At 59.3% G+C, this 21,096-nt stretch overlaps 3 protein-coding genes across 13 annotated transcripts in view; 1 reads left to right on the top strand and 2 right to left on the bottom strand.

Annotated features, from left to right (window-relative positions):
- The window catches only part of LOC105479896 (espin), a 38,657-nt gene extending 36,607 nt beyond the window's left edge, over nucleotides 1-2,050 (top strand). For all 4 annotated transcript variants that reach the window (XM_071067266.1, XM_071067251.1, XM_071067245.1 and 1 more), the window contains one exon: nucleotides 1,139-2,050. In XM_071067266.1, the coding sequence (XP_070923367.1) occupies nucleotides 1,139-1,286 (148 nt within the window). In that variant the 3' untranslated portion in view covers nucleotides 1,287-2,050. The remainder of the gene's footprint in view (nucleotides 1-1,138) is intronic.
- Nucleotides 2,033-8,046, bottom strand: LOC105479540 (TNF receptor superfamily member 25). Its single transcript, XM_011737544.2, has 10 exons — nucleotides 7,146-8,046; nucleotides 6,507-6,627; nucleotides 6,155-6,289; nucleotides 5,617-5,784; nucleotides 5,442-5,520; nucleotides 4,148-4,203; nucleotides 3,942-4,049; nucleotides 3,696-3,733; nucleotides 3,088-3,268; nucleotides 2,033-2,855 (listed from the first exon to the last, which is right to left on the bottom strand). Exons 1-10 carry the CDS (start codon nucleotides 7,191-7,193, stop codon nucleotides 2,527-2,529), a joined length of 1,263 nt encoding a protein of 420 aa, XP_011735846.1. The 5' UTR covers nucleotides 7,194-8,046; the 3' UTR covers nucleotides 2,033-2,526.
- Nucleotides 8,047-8,194: 148 nt separating this feature from the next.
- LOC105479547 (pleckstrin homology and RhoGEF domain containing G5) overlaps nucleotides 8,195-21,096 on the bottom strand; it is a 54,587-nt gene continuing 41,685 nt past the window's right edge. For 4 of the 8 annotated variants that reach the window (XM_011737555.2, XM_071067297.1, XM_011737582.2 and 1 more), the window contains 20 exons: nucleotides 18,490-18,619; nucleotides 16,906-17,011; nucleotides 16,437-16,497; nucleotides 16,112-16,203; nucleotides 15,516-15,652; nucleotides 15,065-15,255; nucleotides 14,309-14,512; nucleotides 14,047-14,232; nucleotides 13,585-13,680; nucleotides 12,804-12,854; nucleotides 12,534-12,683; nucleotides 12,036-12,146; nucleotides 11,780-11,929; nucleotides 11,551-11,688; nucleotides 11,284-11,403; nucleotides 10,602-10,734; nucleotides 10,393-10,508; nucleotides 10,106-10,299; nucleotides 8,877-9,638; nucleotides 8,195-8,628 (listed from right to left, as the gene is read on the bottom strand). In XM_011737555.2, the coding sequence (XP_011735857.2) occupies nucleotides 8,619-8,628; nucleotides 8,877-9,638; nucleotides 10,106-10,299; nucleotides 10,393-10,508; nucleotides 10,602-10,734; nucleotides 11,284-11,403; nucleotides 11,551-11,688; nucleotides 11,780-11,929; nucleotides 12,036-12,146; nucleotides 12,534-12,683; nucleotides 12,804-12,854; nucleotides 13,585-13,680; nucleotides 14,047-14,232; nucleotides 14,309-14,512; nucleotides 15,065-15,255; nucleotides 15,516-15,652; nucleotides 16,112-16,203; nucleotides 16,437-16,497; nucleotides 16,906-17,011; nucleotides 18,490-18,619 (3,138 nt within the window). In that variant the 3' untranslated portion in view covers nucleotides 8,195-8,618. Of the gene's footprint in view, nucleotides 8,629-8,872; nucleotides 9,639-10,105; nucleotides 10,300-10,392; nucleotides 10,509-10,601; nucleotides 10,735-11,283; nucleotides 11,404-11,550; nucleotides 11,689-11,779; nucleotides 11,930-12,035; nucleotides 12,147-12,533; nucleotides 12,684-12,803; nucleotides 12,855-13,584; nucleotides 13,681-14,046; nucleotides 14,233-14,308; nucleotides 14,513-15,064; nucleotides 15,256-15,515; nucleotides 15,653-16,111; nucleotides 16,204-16,436; nucleotides 16,498-16,905; nucleotides 17,012-18,489; nucleotides 18,620-21,096 lie in introns of those variants that run through there. The other 4 variants (XM_071067294.1, XM_071067304.1, XM_011737569.2 and 1 more) reach the window with 3 other exon arrangements.

The following is a 21,096-nucleotide window of genomic DNA, read 5'->3' as shown; positions in this document are numbered from 1 at the left end:
ATAGCACCATTTTGTGCTCCAGCCTAGACAATGGAGGGAGACTCCATCTCAAAAAAATAATTAAAAAATTAGCTGGGCAGGCCGGGCTCAGTGGCTCACACCTGTAATCCCAGCACTTTGGGAGGCCAAGGCAGGCAGATTACTTGAAGTCAGGAGTTCGAGACCAGCCTGACCAACATGGTGAAACCCTGTCTCTACTAGAAATACAAAAATTAGCTGGGCATGGTGGCACGCACCTGTAATCCCAGCTACTCAGAAGGCGGAGGCAGGAAAATCGCTTGAACCTCAGAGGTGGAGGTTGCAGTGAGCTGAGATTGTGCCACTGCCCTCCAGCCTAGGTGACAGAGCGAGACTCCGACTCAATTAAAAGAAAAAAAAAATTAGCTGGGCGTAGTGGCACACACCTGTGGTCCCAGCTACTTGGGAGGCTGAGGTGGGAGGATGACTTGAACCCAGGAGGTCGAGGCTGCAGTGAGCCATGATCTGACCACTGTGCTCCACCCTGGCAACAGAGCGAGACCCTGTCTCAAATAATAATAATAATAATAAAACTTAGTCTTTGAAATATCATGCACATTTTACACCTGCAATCCATCACAGTTTAGACCAGCCACATTTCAAATTCTCAGCAGCCACATGTGCTTAGTGACTATTCTGTCAACAGGGCAGATCTACCCTCTATGTTCTAATAACCTGTCTCTAATTCTCAGTCCCTGTCTCTCAATTATGTAGTCTCTCTGGTCCCCAGCAGCCCCACCCCAGTCCTCAATACTTCATATTGACAGCTCCCCAACAACTGAAGTCCTGATCCCAGTAATCTTGCTGCTGCACCCCAGCAACACCACCTCCTCACACGGTGCCACACAGTGACCCAGCACCTCTGTTTCCAGTAACACCCCAGCCCACAATAATCCAGCCTCAGCCTCCCACTCACATAGCTCCCCTGTGCTCCAGTAACCCCATTCTGCCCCCAATCTAGCCCCTCTGTCTTCAGCAACCCAGCCCACGCCCTCAGTAACCCTCCCCTTGCATGGGTGACCTGACCTCTGCCTGGTGCCTGGCCCCACCCTTTCTGCCAGCCTGGGTATCTGGCCCCAGACTTCACCGGGTCTGCCCCCCCCCTCCCCCACCGCCTCAGGAAAGAGGAGGAGCGACAGAAGCAGGAGGAGCTGCGGCGGGAGAAGGAGCAGTCAGAGAAGCTGCGGACGCTGGGCTACGATGAGAGCAAGCTGGCACCCTGGCAGCGACAGGTCATCCTGAAGAAGGGGGACATCGCTAAGTACTAGAGGCCGTGGCCTCCTGCCCGCAGCCTTGCAGCTCGGAGGGGCCCCCCGCCCCAGCCCCAGCCAGCCAGGCCCCGGCAGAAGGGCTGGGAGCCGCACAGCCCACCCCTCCTGCGCTGGAACCCCCCCGACCCCCCATCCTGGCCCCGCATCCCCAGCCCTTGGCAACACTGGAGTGCACATGCCGCCCCAGTTGCCCAGAATAAGTGCCCAAGCTGCTGATGCAAACAACAAAAAATGCTGCTTATTTGCATGCCGACTTACATATATTTGCATGTTCGTTGAATATCAAAGAGTGAAGAGCTCTCCCCAGCCCTGTGGGTGGTGACTTTGTTTTCCTGCGGGGCTCAGCCCCCTCCAGGATGCAGTCCCCTCCCCCGCACCCCGGAACCGGCGTCGCTGGCGCATCCTGGGTGGAGGCAGGCCCTGAGCTCGGGGAAGGGGTTTTCCCTCCGTCCCTGACCCAGATCTGTGCCCGGCCTAGCCCGGGCCTCATTTCTTATCCCCGCCGAGGGTTTCCTCTCAGTCATTTGTTTACCAGAAAGATGAAAACTGCCTGTCGGGCCTCAGTTGGGGCCCCTGGGACCCCACCTCCCTCAAGTCTACGCCCGGTCCCCAGCCAGACCCACTCGCTGCCAGGACCCTTTCACTGCCCCGGTGGAGTCAGTGGAGGATGAGGGGCCCTGACCCTGTGTCTGTAACTGCTGCACCCCATCCCGACCCTGTCCCCGCCTCCTCGCAGCCCCATTAAAGCGCTCTCATCACTCGCTGTGGCCGCGACTTGCTCTCTTCTGGGAGTAATTGGACCAGAGTGGACTCGGGAGGGGCAGGCTTGGGAGCTAAGGCCACACTGGACTCCACCATGGGTGCCAGACCCCGGGGTGACAAGATTCCCGTCCCCTTCGACTCCCTCGAGAAAAGTCCAGGCCACTTAACACCCCAGCCCCGCAGAAACGCCAAGAAGCCTTTTTTTTTTTTTTTTCCCCACAGATTTAATACCACGATCTCAGCCAAACTCCGGCCGAGAAACTGAGAAATGTCTTGACCCCCTCCCGACATTCCTTCGTGCTTCTTCGCTTTGGCTGGAGTGATAGGGGCGAGCAGGGGTGGGGCCGGCTGGTGCGGCTACGCAGGACCGTGCCAGCGGCTTAATAAGTGACATAAAATGTCTACACGCATAAGTAACTGTACTTAGGGCTTCTGCAAGGGCCACCAGAGGCCTAGGTGGCGAGTGGGCGCCGTGTCACGGGCCGCGCTGCAGGCGGCTGCGCAAGTCCTCCGCGCAGCCGTCCAGCCCCATGCGCTCCAGGGCCGCGTAGACGGCGCCCAGGCCCGCGGGCTGCTGCTGGCGCCAGCGCTTGAGCATCTCGTACTGCTGGTCTCGGAAGCGGCCGATCTCCACCTCCACGGCTTCGATCTCCGCCTCGCGCAGCCCCAGGGTGCGCACGAACTCCTTCCAGCGCCGTGCTGGCACAGCGTCCATCACGTCGTAGAGCTGCGGGCCCGGCTGCAGCATCATGGTGGGCGAGCCGACTGGGGACTCTGGCAAGAGTGTGGACGCAGGAACCGGGCCTGGGGCAGGGCCAGAGAGAGCCAATGGGGTACGTGGGCCGCGGTCGGGAGGTGGAGTCAGGGGCGTTCGTGCGGGTACCCCAAGCCTGAAGCCGGTTGGATCCCGTGGGTCAGGGCACAGGGGGCGGACCCAGTCAGTTAGGGGGCAGAAAGGGAACACGTTGTGAAACCACAACTTCCCACCGCAGACAGGAGAATGGGGTCAAGGCCTCAGGCCACTGATGTCCCTTACCAAGAGCTCTGTTGGGCAACTGGTCCCAGGACCATGTCATCTGCGGGCAGAGCGCCTCCTGGGTGTGGGGGTAGCCAGGGGTCCAGTTGTTGTCCACCAACTGGACGGTGCAGATCTTCTCACTGCTGTCAGGAGGTACTAGAAGGGTGTGGGCATTGTCGGAGGGTGACAGATGGGTGGCCTGGAAGCCAAGAGGGGCCCCAGGTCAGCCCTGCTTGTCAAGTAAGGCCCCTTACCTGCAGTGCCTCTTCAGGAGGGAACAGTCCCTGGTTCAGTCAGCAGACACTCCCGCAGTGATACCTCCCACAGTTGGCCCAGCTCTCACTGTGGCCCAGCAGAACTCTTGCTTCTGCCTCGAGTCCCCTGCCCCCGCCTCCTTCCTCTTGTCCCCCAGCACCATGGGGCTCTCCTTCCATTGAACTGTTAGCTCCTGTGTACAAGTCTGAACCCCAGCTGACTGACACCCCTTGAGGGCAGGACTCAGTTCGCAACACCTCTGTCTACTAGGTCTACCCTGTGCTAGCCACGTGCCAAGCTCTGGGGATCACAATAAGGCTTGATCTTCCAGCTCCAGAGGGCAGCCCAGAATCACACAGTGAGGTTCTTACCGGTGGTGGGGTCAGAGCCTCCATCCCAGCTTCATCTGCTGACAGACACAGGGACAGTACGGTCAGCGACCAGGCAAGCCTCCTGGACCTGGGTGCTGGTACAGCTCCTCTAGGGTTCCTCTGCACCCCGCACCCCCTGCCTCAGTTTCCCCTTCTGTATCAGGGTTGAGTAGACTCTGGGCTACCCATCCTGACCCCAGGCTTCTGCGTGCGTGTGTGTGTGTGTGTGTGGGTCTGTGTACTTACCAGTAACCATGGGCTTGTGAGGCCAGCAGTGGCGGTATGTGTAGGTCAGGGTGGCCCCAAGCAGGAGGGGAACCACAAGGCCAGCCAGGAGCACCTGGACCCAGAACACTGAAAGCAGCTGGTGGGTGTTGGGTGGTAGCCCCCCTCACCCGCCTCCCCTCGGCCCATCCCAGTTCTCCCACTTGCATTCCCAGCACACCACCTACTCTGCCTCCAGCCACAGACAGCGGCACAGCGCTCTGGACAGCTCCCCAGGGTGCTCCTGAAAGGGACGGGGGTGGCCTGAGGGATGAGGGGGTGCATGCCAGGAGGGGCTCCCCAAGACTGCTCCATCCTGGAGACTCTTCCCTCCCCAGGCCTCTCTCTTGTGAGCCTCACTCTACCCAAGAATGTTCCTGTCATTGTGCCCCCGATAACAACCACAGACACTATTCATTGAGCAGCTTCTAGACTATATGAAGAGTCACTAGAATGTCAACCCCCAAAGGACAGGGATTTTGCCTATTTTGTTCCCTGTTGCATCCCCAGCACTTAGAACAGTGTGTAGATCATAGGAGATATTCAATAAAGACTTGAATGAAGGCCGGGTGCGGTGGCTCACACCTGTAATCCCAGCACTTTGGGAGGCCGAGGTGGGCAGATCATGAGGTCAGGAGATCGAGACCATCCTGGCTAACACGGTGAAACCCTGTCTCTACTAAAAATACAAAGAATTAGCCAGCATGGTGGTGGGCGCCTGAAGTCCTAGCTACTTGGGAGGCTGAGGCAGGAGAATCACTTGAACCCAGGCGGTAGAGGTTGCAGTGAGCCAAGATCGTGCCACTGCACTCCAATCTGGGTGACAGAGCAAGTCTCCATCTAAAAAAAAAAAAGACTTGAACAGATACAGAAAGTCCCTTACCTCTGATCAAAGGCCTGTGAAGAAGCTGCTAACATCCCATGTTGAGAAAGGGACACCACATATCAGAGATGTGAATTCTCTAAACTTGCCCAAGATCCCCTAGAGAACTAGCAGCACAATCCTGACTCTCAGCCCTTTGTATTTATCTATTTATTTTAATATATTTAATATTTATTTAATATTTAATAGATTTAATATTTATTTATTTAATAGATCTTGCTCTGTTGTCCAGGCTGAAGTGCAGTGGCACGATCATAGCTCACTGCAGCATCAACCTCCTTCAGCCCAAGTTTTAAAGCTGTATCAGTGTGACTGTCTGTAAAAGTGACAAATCATCTGTAATACCTGGCTAGAAGGATCACTGGGGGGAATGCTGGCTGAAAGGGAAGGCATATACCCTTATTTATCTGGCTAAGGAGGATGCAGATTTCTCTTTTACCATCTAAGTTTGCCTGAAGTGGGGCCCATCCAACACAGGGCCAAGTTCCCTCCTCCCTGTCCCCTCTTCCTATTCCTGAACCAGCAGCACCTGCCCCACCCCAGGCCCTTGCCCTGCTCCCAGCTGCCCTTCCTTCCATCCCAAGACAGCTAGGTATTACGTGGGGCAGGACACGCAGCCATCGTCATGTTCATAGAAGCCAGGCAGGCAGGTCCCACAGTCAGTATCTCTGCGAGAACCTGCAGTCCAGGAGAGGCATGCGTCAGCATGGAACAGGAGTAGGGCAGGCAGAGAAGTGGGTCAGGGAGTAGATAGCCCTGGGTGGGGGTACTCACAGAGTAGCCGTGTGTGGCGGTGCAGGGCCCTGCAGTCTAGGCATGGTTGGCAGTAGAAGGGTGAACTGCTGACACATTGGCTGACCTGGCACTCCACAAACCAGCCTGGCTTACAGCCACAGCGGGTGTCGGCCACAGCTGAACAGTTCTCCAGTGCCACCTGGGAGGCTGGTGGGGGTGCAGGGAGATGGAGAGTGGAGAGTTAGGGCCAAAGGCTCCCATAGAGAGGCAGAGGCAGACCCCCGCCCCCAAGATAATGGAGACAGGAATAGGTGAAAGAGAGACAGGTGCAGGGCTACCCTAAAAAAGAGAGAAGCTCAGAGACTGAGGCCGACCAGAGGCCAAGGCACATGGAGAGATGGAAAGGTCACCAGGAAGAGAGAAGGGGCAAGGGCACCCTGAAGGAGGATCAGGGTGGAGGGTTCTGGCAAGGGTGGGTGCAGGACCCTCACACCCCAAGGTTGGGCCCAAGCCAGCCACTTCCTTCAGAAAGGCCTGTCCTTAGGAACCCCCTGCCAAACACTGAGAAGCCCCTCACCCTGCTCATCACAGGCTTGGCAGCGGGCACATTCAGAATTATGGTGGTTCTCCCAGGCCAAGAAGGTGTCTTGGGGACACAGAAGGCAGGTGGAGTTGCCACAGGGCTCCGTGCAAGGGGCCTTCAGGTAGTGCCCTGTGGAACCAGGCAGGGGTCAGGCAGGCAGAGGGGCTGCCCAGCAACCCTCAACCTGCTTCCCACCCTGCCCTCCCTCCCTCTTTCTCTCCAGCTCCCTACTTCTCTGTCAGCCTATCCCTACCTCCCCTGCCAGCCTCTTCTTACCTCCCTGGCCTGCCCGCCACCTCTCCAGCCCTGCCTGTCCCATGCCTCTCCCACCCCTGTGGCCACTTACCTGCTGGGCAGCCCCTGCAACAAAACACACCATTCTTCTTGTGGAAGTCACCAGCACAGTCACACCTGGGGCTTTGTGTGCCGCCCTGGGCCCGGGCCCCCAGCAGCACCAGGAGGAGCGCCTGGGGGACAGGTGCTGCTGACTCTCAGTGCAGCTGCCCACGTGGGGCCTCTCCCTGCCCGGTCTCCGCCATTTCAGAGGCCCCAGCATTTGCCCACAGAACAGCCCACTTCCCAGGCCCCCCGCAGAAGGGGTGCCCATGGGTGGAGACGAGACTAACTTCCTTCCCCCTGTGCACACACCAGGCTTCAGAGAGCCAGAGGAAGGGGCTCTTCCAGCCTCTCATAAGCTTCCCGTCCACCAGGGCAGGGACACGGCAGCACCCACACCCCCACCTATGCTTTCTGTTGGGGGAGGGACACTGATCATTCTCTACCTGGGGCCCCCAGACCCTCCTGGGAGGAGTTTCCTCTCAGTGGAAGGGCTACGCCCTGATGGAGCCTCTAACGAGGTTGGAAGGGGTGGCCAGCCGAGGCACAGGGAGGCTTGGAGTGGAGACTGCGCCCGGGGCCCCTTCCTTCACGGAGGCTCTTGGGACAAGGCTCAAAGCTGCCCCTCGCCTCCTGCCTCTCAACTCACCGTAGACACCGCTGCCACCGCCGCGGAGCCCCGCGACCGCTGCTCCATGGCCCTCGGCGCCGCGCTCGGCCCTCCGACGGGCGCCCAGGGGCTTCCCAGCTCCGTGCGCTCTGCCCGTCGTGGTTCCGCCTTCACTCCCGCGCCCGCAGGGCCCGCCCCGCGCCGTCGAGAAGGGCCCGCCTGGCGGGCGGGGGGAGGCGGGGCCGCCCGAGGCCAACCGAGCCCGACCAGGTGCCCCCTCTGCTCGGCCTAGACCTGAACTCATTTGGCAGCAGCAGAAAGGCCAAGGAGAACACGCGAAGCGCTGACACACAATGGAGTTGCATCCCGGTCCCTACCCCAACTCTCGCCCCAACCCTGAGAAACACTTCAAAGTAGAACCAGGGCAAGCGACTTCTTTCTCCGCCTCCGCGCCCCCAGCCATGGAGGGGGTTGGGCCAAAAGTACCGGAAGGGGCCAAGCGCAGTAGCTCAGGCCTGTTGTTCTAGCACTTCGGGAGGCTGAGGCGGGAGGATCACTTGAGGTCAGGAGTTCGAGACCAGCCTGACCAATATGGTGAAACCCCATCTCTACTTAAAATACAAAAATTAGCCCAGCGTGGTGGTGCATACGTGCAGTTCCAGCTACTGAAGTGGCTGGAGCAGGAGAATCGTTTGAACCCAGGAGGCAGAGGTTGCAGTGAGCCGAGATCACACCACTGCACTCCAACCTGGGCAACAGAGTGAGACTTTGTCTTAAAAAAAAAAAAAAAGTACCTGAAGGGATCCCCATGGGGGACCCACCTTCCTAACAGTGTGGGAACTGGGCAGATTCAGCCCTGAATCCCAGGAGGGCACCTGGGGAGAGGTTCTGATGGTGGCTGAAGGTGGGGAAGTCTAGGGATGTTGGTCTGGTGGCACCCCACCCCCCATTACTTCCCAGGTGCTTCCCACGGGAAGCTCTATCCATGGCCCATCCGTGGCATGTGGAGGGGCACAGGAACGCAAAGAGGCCACCCTGAATTCAAGTGCCCCGAGTCACTGGACCCCAAAGCAAAGGACTCTTCCCAGTGGAGTCTAGACAAGTCTTTATAAAAGAACCAAAAGCTCAATAAATACGTAACTTTACAGAACCTAGCCCAAGCCAGGGGTGGCCTGTGGGACTGGGAAGGTGGGGGCGAGGCAGGAGCGAGTCCCACTGGAGGCCAGTGAGGGTAGAAGTGGGATGGGCAGCCTGGGAGCCCAGCCCTGGATTCGAGTTGAGCTGTTAACTTCGGGGAGTAGGTGACGAGGGGCTGCCTGGGCAGGTCAGGTGGTACTGTGGCCTGGGCCTCCTCCACTCCATCCAGTCTGGCAAAGCACGAATCGGGCCCGGGTGTAGGCAGGGATCCTTCCCAGCATCCGGCTCATGCACACAGGAGGCAGCCACTGAAGCAGGTGCCGGCACGCCCCATGAGGCAGGCTGTCTACTGTCTCTTGGTCAATGGCACTCTGCTCAGACCTCCCTACAGGGTGGGGAAGGGAGTCTTCCTTTGGCTGACACCATTCAGAGTGGCTCTGGTCACCCTCTATTCCCCACGGCACTCCTCAGGCCCCTTCACTACTGCCCACCACAGCCCCCCGCACCCAGACACTGGGCAGGGTTCAGGCTCCCTCCGCCATCACCCTCCCCAAATGCGATGCTCCCAGGCATGACTGGGCCCCCATGCCAGTGCCCTGAGCCACTTGCCCTACCCCAGGCCAGGCCACTCACGAGGCAGTGAGCGTGGAGTTAAGCAGCAGGGTGGTCCTGATTCGGTAGAGCTGGGCCAGGGTCAGCTTCCTGTGCTGGGTGGAGACTCCTGGTGGGGGCTCAGGCTGGACCCTGGGAGAGGCCCCCGAGGGCAGGTCTCCACACCTCTTCCTGTGGGAGCCTGCAGGTTCCCCGGCCAGGCAGCTAGCTAGCCTAGGACCACCGCCAGGGCTAGGGTCCCCCCGGCAATTCCAGCTGGGCCCAGCTTCCTGAGGGGAGCCCTGAGTCCTAATACCTGGGGCTGGGACAGCCAGGCAGAGCTCTGACAGGCTGCGGCTGGGGGCAGAGGATGTTCCATGGGTGCCAGTCCCTACCAGCAGCTGGAGGAGGCTGGCCTCGGACTTAGACTTGAACAGTTGGGGCGGGCAGGTTAACAGCTGGACAGGGGTGCGGCGGCGGAGACGGGGCGAGGGTGGAGGGGAAGGAGCTCGTGGGGAATCTGGGGGCCGAGGCACTAGTTCTGCCACAGGGCCTGGGGCCACAAAGTCTTGTAAGGAGGTTGGGGAGAGGGTGCCGTAGGCAGAGTCCATGGAGCAGGAGCGGCCGTCCACTGGACCCAGGGGCAGCAGCTCACTGGTGGGCGTGGCAGATGAGGCAATGGTGCTGAGAGAGGTCTCATCGGACTGGGAGCTGAAAGGACCGCCGTCGAACTCGGGGGAGGACAGCGTCTCCCCAGGCTCCACGACAACCATGGCCAGGGTCTCCGTGGAGCCATCTGAGGCACTGTGGGGCCAGGAGCAGAGTCAGCCCAGGCCATGAAACCTAGATGGCCTGAAGCAGCCCCAGGCTGGGCAGTGCACAGTGGTTTATACCCTCCGCCCTCCTGTCTGTCCTCCTGGGGCTAGAGGCTCAGAGATGGCAGCATGTGGCAGGCGTGGCAGATCTTCCAGCTCCAGTGCCCACAACAGACCTCAGTAGCAAGCCCAGTACTCTTCCCTGCCAAGGCTGGATCTGCCCTAAGGATCCTCAGCACAGCACCCCAGGCAGCTGCCACGAACGGATCAGAGCTGGCAGCACGTGGAAAGGTGTCTGCCCACCCCATCTGGACTCTGGGGGAGATAGAGCCCCGCTCCCACAGTGTTCATGACAAGAGGCCATTGGGAGGAAGGGAGCGTGGCTGGGCCTTTAGGAGTCCTGGGCTGGAGTACTTGTCCTGGTTTGACGTGCTGGGTGGTCATGAGCAGACATACCAGTGCTGAGAGTCGGGGCTGCCGCTGCTTTTCCGCATGATGGTGGGGGAGCTGGCAGCTGAATTGCCACTCTCCTCGCCTTCCTCCTCCTCCTCCTCCTCTTCCTCCTCCTGCTCATCCTCCTCCTCTTCCAGGCTCTGCAGGGGCTGCTGGCTGCCTGGGGGCTCCTGTGCACGCAGCTGTTGCAGCTGGTTCTGCAGGCAGTGTTGGGGTACATGGGGCAGAATGGGTTGTGACCAGCAGCTCCCTAATCTGCCCTGCCCACCCACTCACTACTCTGCGCTCACCTGGGCGTTATAAATGGTGTCCACCCAGCCACGGCACAAGGCCTGGCCGCTGGCCTGGAACGTGTAGGCCCCTACAGCGCTGTGAAACTCATTCAGGTAGATGAGGAGGAAGGACCCTGGTTAGGGAAGGCCCAAGTCAGTGTCAGCAGAGACGATGGCCCCCACCTATCACAGTCCCTGACCAGGAACGGGGGACCAGGGCCCCTTACCAGGGTCCCGTAGCTCCCGGCACACAATCTTGTCCACTAGCAGGGGTGGCCTGATGACCCTGGTCCTCTCTGCCTTCTTCACTGCCTTGGTCACCAACAGCAGATCCGTGAACAGGAAGCAGTACACATCCATCTGCAGTGGGGGGGGGCAGTGCAGAGAGGCCAGCAGGGTCAGGGCCGGGGACTGTGGCCCCAGCCTCCCCTGGGAGCATTCGGTTTTTGTCAAACACTCCTCCCAGCGTGAACCTTCAAGTAAAATTAAAATGAAGAGGAAGATGATTCTCTTTCACTGAGATGTACGTCGATGACTTAATACAAGTTTACATTAAAAAGAAGAGTGGTGACTTTGAAGTCACCATGTGCAATCTCTCAGCCTGCCCCATGCCTGAAGGGGCCACGGCACTGTAGCCAGCCTCTGGGGTTCCTGGCCCACTTGTGGAATGTGGCTGCCCTCCCACCAGGAACCCACGTGGCACCCACAAATGGGTCCACTGGTGCCTTCAAGGGCTAGGACCCTGCTGCTGGATTTGTGAATGGCAGACAGAGAACTGTCTTTCACTATGACAAGGTCACCGGTTCTTGAGTCACCATCCAAGTGACTGGGGAGCTGAGAACCAGTGACTGGGGCCCAGAAGGTCCCCAGGAAGGACAGGGCATGGGGGTGGGGTGGCCCTGGAATTACCTTGCTGTCCTTCCCCTCCTTCATCTTCAGGCTCCCCTCCAGCAGCAGCTGCCGCGTCTCCTCCGGGGAGGCGCCGGGGATGGGCGCTGTCAAGTCCAGGTGCAGAAATTCCTTCAGGAGCTGGGGACAGAGGGCGTGAGTGTAGGGGAGGCCGAGCCTGACTCCCATCTCAGCTAGGCATCCTCAGTGAGATGCCCAGCAAAGACCCTGCCTGCCAGCTTGGCCTTCCTCTCTCCCAGCCGGCAACCCCCGCAGACACACGCCCACCTTGTCCACTTCGTCGCTGCTGCTTTCCACCACCTCGTAGGCGTCGATGCGGCTCACCACTGCCGCCAGCCGCTGCCGCTCCTGCCGCTGCCGCATGCATGCATTCACGTGGTGGATGAAGCGCTCCACGGAACCGATCTAGGGGCAGGCGAGGGGGCTTCAGGCCCAGGCTCATGACAGGGCAGACAGCCGTGCAGGGGAGGCCACCCCTGTCGGCCATCAGGGTTACCATGGTGACGACGGCCTCCTTGGCGCGCGGCTCCTCGGTCTTCCTCAGCACCGACTTGAGCAGCAGCGGGTACTTGGTGAGCCGCTGGTGGGGTTTGGCCAGCATGTCGCTCAGCTTCAGCCGCTGGCACTGTGGGTGCTTCTCGGCCCACTGCGGTGGGGGAGTGGGGACGCGGCTCAGGGCAGGCCCCGCCCCACCTGGCCCCGCCCAGGGTCCCGTCCTCCTGCGCCCCCGCCCACGGCGTGCACGCTCTCACCGTGATGTAGGCCCGGAAGAGGTCGCTGTCGCGCAGCAGACCGCGCATGTACTCCATGCAGCCCTCCTCCTCCATGCAGTAGCGGATGTAGGGCTTGAAGAGCGAGCCGAACTGGCCCGGGGCAGAACAACCACGGCGCCGGTTACCGCGCGCTCCCTGCGGGCCGGCCCACACCAGGCGCTGCGCAAGCGCTTCCTTAGGGCACTTGGGCGACCACCCCAAGGGGGCGGCAAGCTTATGATCCCTGTTTCCAGATGAGGAAACTGAGCCTCAGCCAAAGAGATCACTCGCGGCCAGGGAGCAGGGGTAGATGGCCAGGTGGGTGCTCAAACTCGGGCGACCGCCTCGTAATTCCTCACCCTTGGCCACAGGTGGTCAAGTGCGGTCACGGGCCCGGGGGAGGTTGGGGATGCTGGGCAGACCGGATCGGGCCGTGGAGCCTTTTCAGCGCCCCAGCCCTACCTTAGTGCCCCTGCCTGCGCCGGGCCCCGCCCGTACCATCTTGAAGCCTTTGAGGAAGTCCCCGGGCTGCAGCAGCGCCCGTGTAAGCCGCGCCTTCTCCAGCACCGGCGCCATCACGCCGGCCCACAGCCTGCGGTGCAGCTGCGCGATCTCCGGGATGTTGCTGAACAGACGCTCCGCCTCCACCTGGGCGCCGCGGGAGGTGCGGTTGGCCACGCCCCTCCGCCAGGTTAGCCCCGCCCCACGTCCAGGTCCCGCCCTCCTTCCCGGTACCTCACCCGCCGCCTCCCCCGGACCCCAGCGCACCTCACACAGCAGCCCTGATTCTTGCAGGTTCAGGAGGCAGCACAGGAACAGCTGTGGGGTCAGGGGATGGTGTGGCTGGGGTCGGGAGGTTGTCTCAGCCCTAAGGCCCCACCCGGCCTCAGGCTCCCCAGCCACTCCTTCCCCTTCCCCTTTCCAGGAGGCCCCACAGCAGCCAGGGATACGGAGGCTGTACCCTTTGGCCTTCGCACCTGGGAAGTCCAGACCCTGAGGAAAGACCCAGCCTTCAACAGCCCTCCCGGGGTCACGCTGCCCTGGTCCCTCCTGGAGGGAAGCTCCAGGGAGACTGGCCTTGCAGCCACGCCTGGAATTCCCTTCTCCACCTCTGCCCTGGCTCAGCCTCCATATTTCACCTCTGAGGGTGCTTCCTCCCTCCAGGAAGCTCCAAGCCCAGGGCAGGTGCTCCCATTCCTGAGCCGAAATCCCTACACTGCCGGCTCACTCTGGCCTGTCCAGGGTGTGGGCTGCTGGGCACCCAGCACACAGCAAGTGTTGGGAAGCAGCCACTGAACGAAAGTGAAAGAATGAAGCCGCACCTGTGCTAATTCAGTTGAACCTGGCAAACCTGCCTGAAGCCCCCTCCCAGGTTCCTCTAGGAGCCACCTCCTCCCTGGGCACAGCCCTTGTCTGACTTTCCTGCCCCCACCTCATTGCCAGGCACCTGCTCCTTCTGCAAAGGCTCCCACTCAGCTGAGGGCTGTCAGAAAGAGACCAGAAAGAGGGGGGCAGGGTGACCACAGGGACCAGCGCAGCCCCTACTCACATTGGTGATCACCCGCAGTTTCCTGATGTAGGAGGCCTCCGTGTGCAGCAGCTCCCACACTGCCTCTTGCTGGTGGCACTGCCGCCGAGTCAGCTTCTACAGGGAGGGCAGGACGGGTCAACAAGGAGGCCTGGAGCACCTTCGGGTGGCCAGGGAGGATAAGCAAACTGCACGCAGCTTTCTCATCTTCCCAACGGGGACACGGAGGTCCCAAGAGGAGCAGGGTCACCCTTGATACCACGTGAATAATCACAGTCAAGACACCCAAGATCTGGGCCCTCCTCTGCCATTGAAACAGCCAAGCAGCACACAATTTTCATCCAGCCTCTGTCTCCAAAGTGGGCTCATAATAACAGTGGCCTCTTTGGGGCATCCCATGGAACATCTCATCACTAGATCCTCCTCCCAAGGGCTGTCCTCCTTTTGGGACAAGGAGGGAGCAGCACTGTGGCCCGCACTCACCTCATGCCCATCAATGAGCTCCCGCCAGCTGTCCTCCAGCCTCAGGCAGGCATTGTCCTCATCCTCGTCCTCATCATCCTCCTCCCAGGAGTCATGGTCGAAGCGCAGCCTCCGGGGCAGCCTAGGCAGCCCGAAGAGGCTGTAGGTGTGCAGCTTGCCCTCCAGCTGCTCCATCTTGTCTACCTCCTGGGAGGATACCCTGGTCAGGGTCAGAGGTCACGGCCAGCCAGCTGCCTGACCCTGGGCAGATGGGGCCACATACCCGGCCAAAGGCGCTGGTGCTGGGGCCTGAGCTGAAAAAGCCGCTGAAGCGACTGGCCGCCCGGTTCTTCCAGCTGTCGCCGCTGCTGGTGCTGCCACTACTGCCACTGGGCAAAGAGCAGCTAGAGGGCGTGGGGGGCTCCTGCCCAGGGATGCTCGCCTCCCCCAGGAACTCCGACATGTTCTTACGGCGGCGGCCAGGGGCCTGACCAGGGAGGGGTGGTCAGGGCCGGGACCCCCTGCCAGCCCCCATGGCCCCACCCCAAGGTGGGTTTCCAGGGCCTTAGGCCAGCCTGGGATGGAGGAGGGTCTCTGCATCTCTACCCTGGGGTGTCCCCTCTCCTGGGACCCAGACACGTCTGGAGACTGGAAGGTCCAGACACAGATACGCCCAGACTATCAGCCCCAAGTCCCCCAGCTTCAAGCATGAAGCGCAGAGTTACACACACTCAGATGCACTCTGGAACACAGCTCTGGGCGGTCTGTAGCCCCGGGCACTTCTCTCACGCACACATGCACACACAGGTTCCCTGACCCGCTGGCACTAGAAGAGTCTCAGATACAAGCCCTCACCTTGCGCTAGGTCCAGAGAGAGAGGGTCCCTTACTCTCACAGCCAGCCCCACTTTCCAGAAGGAGCAATTAAATCCCCAAGAGGGGGCAGTGAGAGACCCAGGGTGACTGCCTCTGAGGAGGGGCTGTGGGTCCAGCCTGGGGCCCTTCCCACCCCCTCCCCTGACACACCCCCCCCTCCTCACTAAGATGTCCAGGCTCTCCCGGCGGCTCTGGGGGTCCACACGCTCCAGGGCGGGGGGCGCAGTCCCAGCTGGCCGCAGGATCGGCAGACTCAGGGACTTGGAGTCCTTCACGCCCTGCTCCACCTTGCCCTCATCTCCAGGCTTGGCTGGGGTCACGTGTGGGGGCCACGAGAGATCCTCAGTACCCAGGTCTGGTGGAGGAGGGGGCCCCAGTCCTCTCTCCCTGAAGGATCCACACCAAGGCCTGCCTGCCCTCCCCCTACAGCCGTGCCCTGCCAGCCCTCCCCCCGACCCCGCCCCTCCCCCCAGCAAGCAGCACCCGCAGAGACACCTGTATGGTAATGAGGCTGCTCAGGCCCACAGCCAATGGGAACCTGAGCCTGGGAAGGTGCCCATCTCCAGGAGGCTCCGCCAGCCCCAGCGGCCCCTTTTGGCCCAGGCTGCTGCTCACCTTTGACACGAAGATAGTGTCCCCCGAACCTGTAGGCCTCGAAGGAGAGGGACAGGGGTGTGTTGGACTGGTCCAGGTAGATGTCCACTTTGCCCAGCGCGATGCCCTTCCTTTCAAATACAGGCAGCAGCACCTCCCTGCCCCCAGGACAGGAGGCGTGTGCGTTAGAACAAGGCAGCCAGTCGCTTCAGCTTGGGCCCTGCCCCCACGAGCCCCTGCCCCACCCACAGCCCTAGCTGCCCCCACCTTCCCAACAGAAAAGGGAAGCCCGTGTGGGATCACACGCAGGTCCACAGACACCTGCCCGCAGAGGTCCTCACGCAGGCGCATCTGCACACCATGGCAGACCTGTCACACGCCTGCCCACACGCAGGCCTGGCTCCTACATACATGATTAAAACGCACAAGTACACAGACCCCGCCACACTCCCTCACAGTGGTGTGCACACCCACATGGGTCTGCCCACGCAGGGATGTGCTCGCTTATGGGCCACCACACAGACACACAGGTCACACCTGCAGAGACCCGGAACCTGCGACATGGGGCCACCCCTGCTCCCAGTCCCACTTCCATCCTAAGCGCCCCCAAGCCCTACCCCAGCGACTTCTTCTTCATGGCTGGGACGATCTCCGTCTCTATATCCACATTCAGGTCAAATTTCAGGGTGAAGCACTCCTTGCTCGGGTCCTGAGAGAATGGGGCGGGGCGGGGGGGAGCTGTGAGCTTCTCCTCCCCATCCTCCTCCCCACCCTCCGGTCTGGGATGGGAACCCCAGCAAGAAAGGGAACCCCAGCGATCTCCCAGGCCTCTGCAGCCTGGGATGCAGACCTCCCCACCCCAGTCCCGGAGAGAGGCCCAGGCTCAGGGAAGGGCGCAGGCTGTCGGGAGCCCCCATGTGCCGTCCCAGGGATGCTCCTCACATCCGTGTGTCTCCTCCTTGCTTTCTTCTTGGAGAGTTTCAGGCCTGTGCTCTTCCGGTCCCTGCAGGGAAGCAGGGAGGGCAGAGGCTGGAGGTGTGGGTGGCCCTCACCAGCGTAGGCAGCGAGTGGGCCTGTGGCTTCCCCACCCCTCGCTCACCCCAGGTGACAGGTAACCCACGTGGATTCAACCCTGCCAGGCTCGAATGGGGCTGTGCGCCCTCTGGTGGCCAACATGGGAGTCACACCGAACGGTACCTGGTCTGGTGTGGGCCAGGATCCCAAGCGCCCTGGACGCTGGCCCAGGCTGGGTGGCCTCTTCCCGTAGTCAGGACAGCCACAGGGGTGGGGAGAGGTCTGCCCGTCAGCCTTACTCGGAGAGGGCACCAAAGCATCTGGTCCTGAATGTCTGATCTGAGACCCAGCCTTGGGGCCCCCCAGGTATCTCTCTGCCCACTCACCCCTCACCTACCCTTTGCCATCCACAGAGCTCTCTTCATCCTCCTCCTCCAAGTCCACCGCGGGGCTGGTGCGTGGCGGGCATGACCGGGTGGACACGTTCCGGGCAAGGACAGAGCCTTGGGAGAAAGCGGGAGGGGGTTGTGCCTCCCCGCCCCTCGTTAGCCTACAGCATGGCCGCCTCCAGAGGGACCACAGTGTTACCCTGGAAACCCCAGATGACAGGTAGCAAGGGCCCTTCAGTTCTGTGAGGAGAGGGGCTCAGCCAATGTTTTTTGTTTTGAGACAGGGTCTCACTCTGTCACCCAGGCTGGAGTACAGTGGCGTGATCTCAGCTCACTGCAATCCCCGCCTCCTGAGTTCAAGCGATTCTCGTGCTTCAGCCTCCCGAGTAGCTGGGATTACAGGCGTGCACCACCACGCCCAGCTCATTTTTTTGTATTTTTGGTAGTGACAGGGTTTCAACATGTTGGCCAGACTGACCTCAAACTCCTGACCTGAAGTGATCCACCCACCTCAGCCTCCCAAAGCGCTGGGGTTACAGGTGTGAGCCCCCTCACGTGGCCTCAGTCACTGCTATCTATCCCCACAGACCCAAAAGGACACAAAGGCCCTGGGATAACACCCATGGTAAAGCTCCACCCCAAAAGCAAACCCACCTGTGGCCTCAATTTACCCTTCTATAAAATAAGGATAAGGAAGTCCTGCCTCTGGGGTTGTTAGGGAAGGGACCAAAGTCCATGGGTCTTTCTTCCAGGCCTCCCCTCCCCCATGCTGTGACCACACCTGAATTCCCAAGGGGGCCCTGGCAGAGGGAGAGAATCCTTTTGTTTGTTTATTGTTTTTTAAGACAGGGTCTCCCTCCATCGCTCAGGCTGGAGTGCAGTGGCACGATCATGGCTCACTGGAACCTCCATTGTCTGGGTTCAAGCAATCCTTCCGCCTCAGCCTCCAAGTAGCTGGGACCACAAGCGGGTGCCACCACACCTGGCTAATTTTTGTATTTTTTGTATTCCAGGCATGAGCCACGGTGCCCAACCAGAAGAATCCTTTTGTTCCTCTGATCAGCTAGGAAAGGACACAGGGGTTGGCATTTCTCACCAGACCTGGGTGCCTGCAAGCCAGCCCTCCAGAGGCAGTTGACGGTGGGCCTGAGCTGGGTCCCTGCTCAGCAAGAGGAATTTCTTATTTCCTGCTACAAGTGCCTCCTGATCTGACCACCCCACTCCACATTGCCTCTGCTAGGCCCACAGCCTGGCTTGGAGGACTTGTCCAGAAGTCCCCTGCCCTGAGGACAGGCAGAACTAGAAAGAAAGGGGCCTTCTCTGTGTGGGCCACAGGCCAGGGGCAGGAGCAGCTGCGGGAGGTGAGAGCCAGTGAGAACACAGCACCAGATAGAGAGAGGCCTGCCTCTGGAAGGGTCATGGACTTTTTCTCTTGCTAAAAAACATTTGGAACAAAAGGAACCATGACATACTCGGGTTTCATTATGTACAGTCGACTTGTCCTTATGATGCCCTAGCATGGTTCCAACGGTTACTGAAACGCTGCCACAGGAGCTCTGGGGGCCCGAGCTGTGGCTCCCGCCTGTGCTCACCTTGTGGGGGAAGGTCAAAGCGGACATGCCCATCATAATGCATGGCGCTGTGGAACTTGCTGTCACAGGCCTCGCAGAGGTTGAGGGGTCCCCGGCGGTGCAGCTGCTGGCAGTCGGCGTGGTGACATACCTGGGGTGGGGACAGAAGACTTCAGGAGGTCCACGAGCTCCACCACATCCCCCGACCCCGGCTCAGGGCTGCAGGGACTTAGAATGAACCGCCCTGCTCCAACCTGGGCCAGCTCTCCCTAATGGATCCATCCCTCGATCCAGGGTGAGGGGACACCCCCCAGCAGTCCCCTGTCTCCCACATCATCAAGTTTCCCCTCTGCTGGATCATTCCCCCATGGGCACACCAACACATGGTTATTTTGTCTCCACCTTTTTTTTTTTGAGACAGAGTCTCGTTCTGTCACCCAGACTGGAGTGCAGTGGCTTGATCTCGGCTCACTGCAACCTCTGCCTCCCGGGTTCACGCAATTCTCCTGCCTCAGCCTCCCCAGTAGCTGGGATTACAGGCACATACCACCACGCCCGTCTAAATTTTTTTTTTTTTTTTTTGAGACGGAGTCTCAAAAACGCCATTCTCCTGCCTCAGCCTCCAGAGCAGCTGGGACTATAGGCACCCGCCACCACGCCCAGCTAATTTTTTTTTTTTTTTGAGACGGAGTCTCGCTCTGTCACCCAGGCTGGAGTGCAGTGGCCGGATCTCAGCTCACTGCAAGCTCCGCCTCCGGGTTTACGCCATTCTTCTGCCTCAGCCTCCCGAGTAGCTGGGACTATAGGCGCCCGCCACCTCGCCCGGCTAGTTTTTTGTATTTTTTTTTTTTTTTTTTTTTTAGTAGAGATGGGGTTTCACCATGTTAGCCAGGATGGTCTCAATCTCCTGACCTCGTGATCCGCGCGTCTCGGCCTCCCAAAGTGCTGGGATTATAGGCTTGAGCCACCGCGCCCAGCCTAATTTTTTTGTATTTCTAGTAGAGACAGGGTTTCACTGTGTTCGCCAGGATAGTCTCGATCTCCTGACCTCGTGATCCGCCCGCCTCAGCCTCCCAAAGTGCTGGGATTACAGGTGTGAGCCACCGTGCCCGGCCATTTTTTTGTATTTTTAGTAGAGACGGGGTTTCACTATGTTGGCCAGAGTGGTCTTGAACTCCTGACCTCGTGATCTGCCTGCCTCAGCCTCCCAAAGTGCTGGGATTACAGGCGTGAGCCACCGCGCCCAGCTTCTCCATCTTTTTTTTCCTTTCTTTGAGACAGGGAGTGCAGTGGCACAATCATGGCTCACTGCAGCCTTGACTTCCCAGACTCACATGATCCTCTAGCCTCAGCCTCCCGAGTAGCTTGGACTAGAAGCACGCACCACCACAGGCTAGTTTTTGTATTTTTTGTAGAGACAAGGTTTCACTATGTTGCCCATGCTGGTCTCAAACTCCTGGCCTCAAGTGATCCACCCACCTTGGCCTCCCAAAATGCTGGCATTACAGGCATGAGCTGCCACGCCAAGCCTTATTTCTTCATTTTACAGAGGCCTCACCTCACCCTCCAGCTTAAGCTGACTTTCTTTCTTTCCCTTCACAGCTAAACTCTGTAAACAGGTATCAGTATTCACGACTTCCTAGTTCTCTCCTCCCACTCTCTTTATTTTTCCCAAGTTTTATTTTAAAATATTTCTTTTCTTTTTATTTTTTTAAATTTTTTTTGAGAAGGGATCTTGCTCTGTTGCCCAGGCTGGAGTGCAATGGCGCGATCTCGGCTCACTGCAACCTCCGCCTCCCAGGTTCAAGCGATTCTCCTGCCTCAGCCTCCTGAGTAGCTGGGATTACAGGTGCGCACCACCACACCAGACTAATTTTTGTATTTTTAGTAGAGACAGAGTTTCACCATGTTGGCCGGGCTGGTATCGAACTCCTGGTCTCAGGTGATCCGCCTGCCTCAGCCTCCCAAAGTGCTGGGATTACAAGCATGAGCCACCGCGCCCAGACGTGTTTTAAAATATTTCAAACCTACCAAAAACTGTAAGAATAGCACACGCCCTCTGGACTCCCCAGTTGTTGGTATCTGCCACATCCACTTTCTCTCCCATTCTCTTCTCAGCAACCCCCTCCCCTGGGGCAGAAACCATGGTGCTGCCTAAGAACAAAGACACTCTTCCTACAAAACCCCATAGAATTGTCGCATTTGAGAAACTGAACCTTGATATAGAGTCTATATTGACATTTTCCCAAGTATCTAAACAATGTTCTTACAGATATACTTCCTCATATAGGAATTAATCAAGGTTCACACGTGGCATTTGGTTATGTCTGTTTATCCTTTAAGAATGAATTCTGGCCAGATGAGGTGGCTTATGCCTGTAATCCCAGCACTTGAGGAGGCCGAGGTGGGCGGATCGCTTGAGGTCAGGAGTTCAAGACCAGCCTGGCCAACATAGCGAAACCCCGTCTCTACCAAAAATACAAAAAATTAGCCAAGCATGGTGGTGCGTGCCCATAGTCCCAGCTGCTTGGGAGGCTGAGGCAGGAGAATCACTTGAACCCGAAAGACGGAGGTTGCAGTGAACCAAGATCGGACCACCATACTCCAGACTCCTTACTTGTTTTTTGT

The sequence above is a fragment of the Macaca nemestrina genome, chromosome 1 (assembly GCF_043159975.1).
Source record: "Macaca nemestrina isolate mMacNem1 chromosome 1, mMacNem.hap1, whole genome shotgun sequence".
NCBI lineage: Eukaryota > Metazoa > Chordata > Mammalia > Primates > Cercopithecidae > Macaca > Macaca nemestrina.
This window is presented reverse-complemented; position numbering and strand designations above follow the sequence as displayed.

Coding starts and splice junctions, on each gene's coding strand:
- LOC105479540 (XM_011737544.2), bottom strand. CDS start 7,193: ATGGAGCAGCGGTCGCGGGGCTCCGCGGCGGTGGCAGCGGTGTCTACG. Junction 5,785..6,154: donor CCAAGCCTGTGATGAGCAGG/GTGAGGGGCTTC, acceptor CACCCCCACCAG/CCTCCCAGGTGGCACTGGAG. Junction 3,734..3,941: donor TCACAAGCCCATGGTTACTG/GTAAGTACACAG, acceptor TGTGTCTGTCAG/CAGATGAAGCTGGGATGGAG.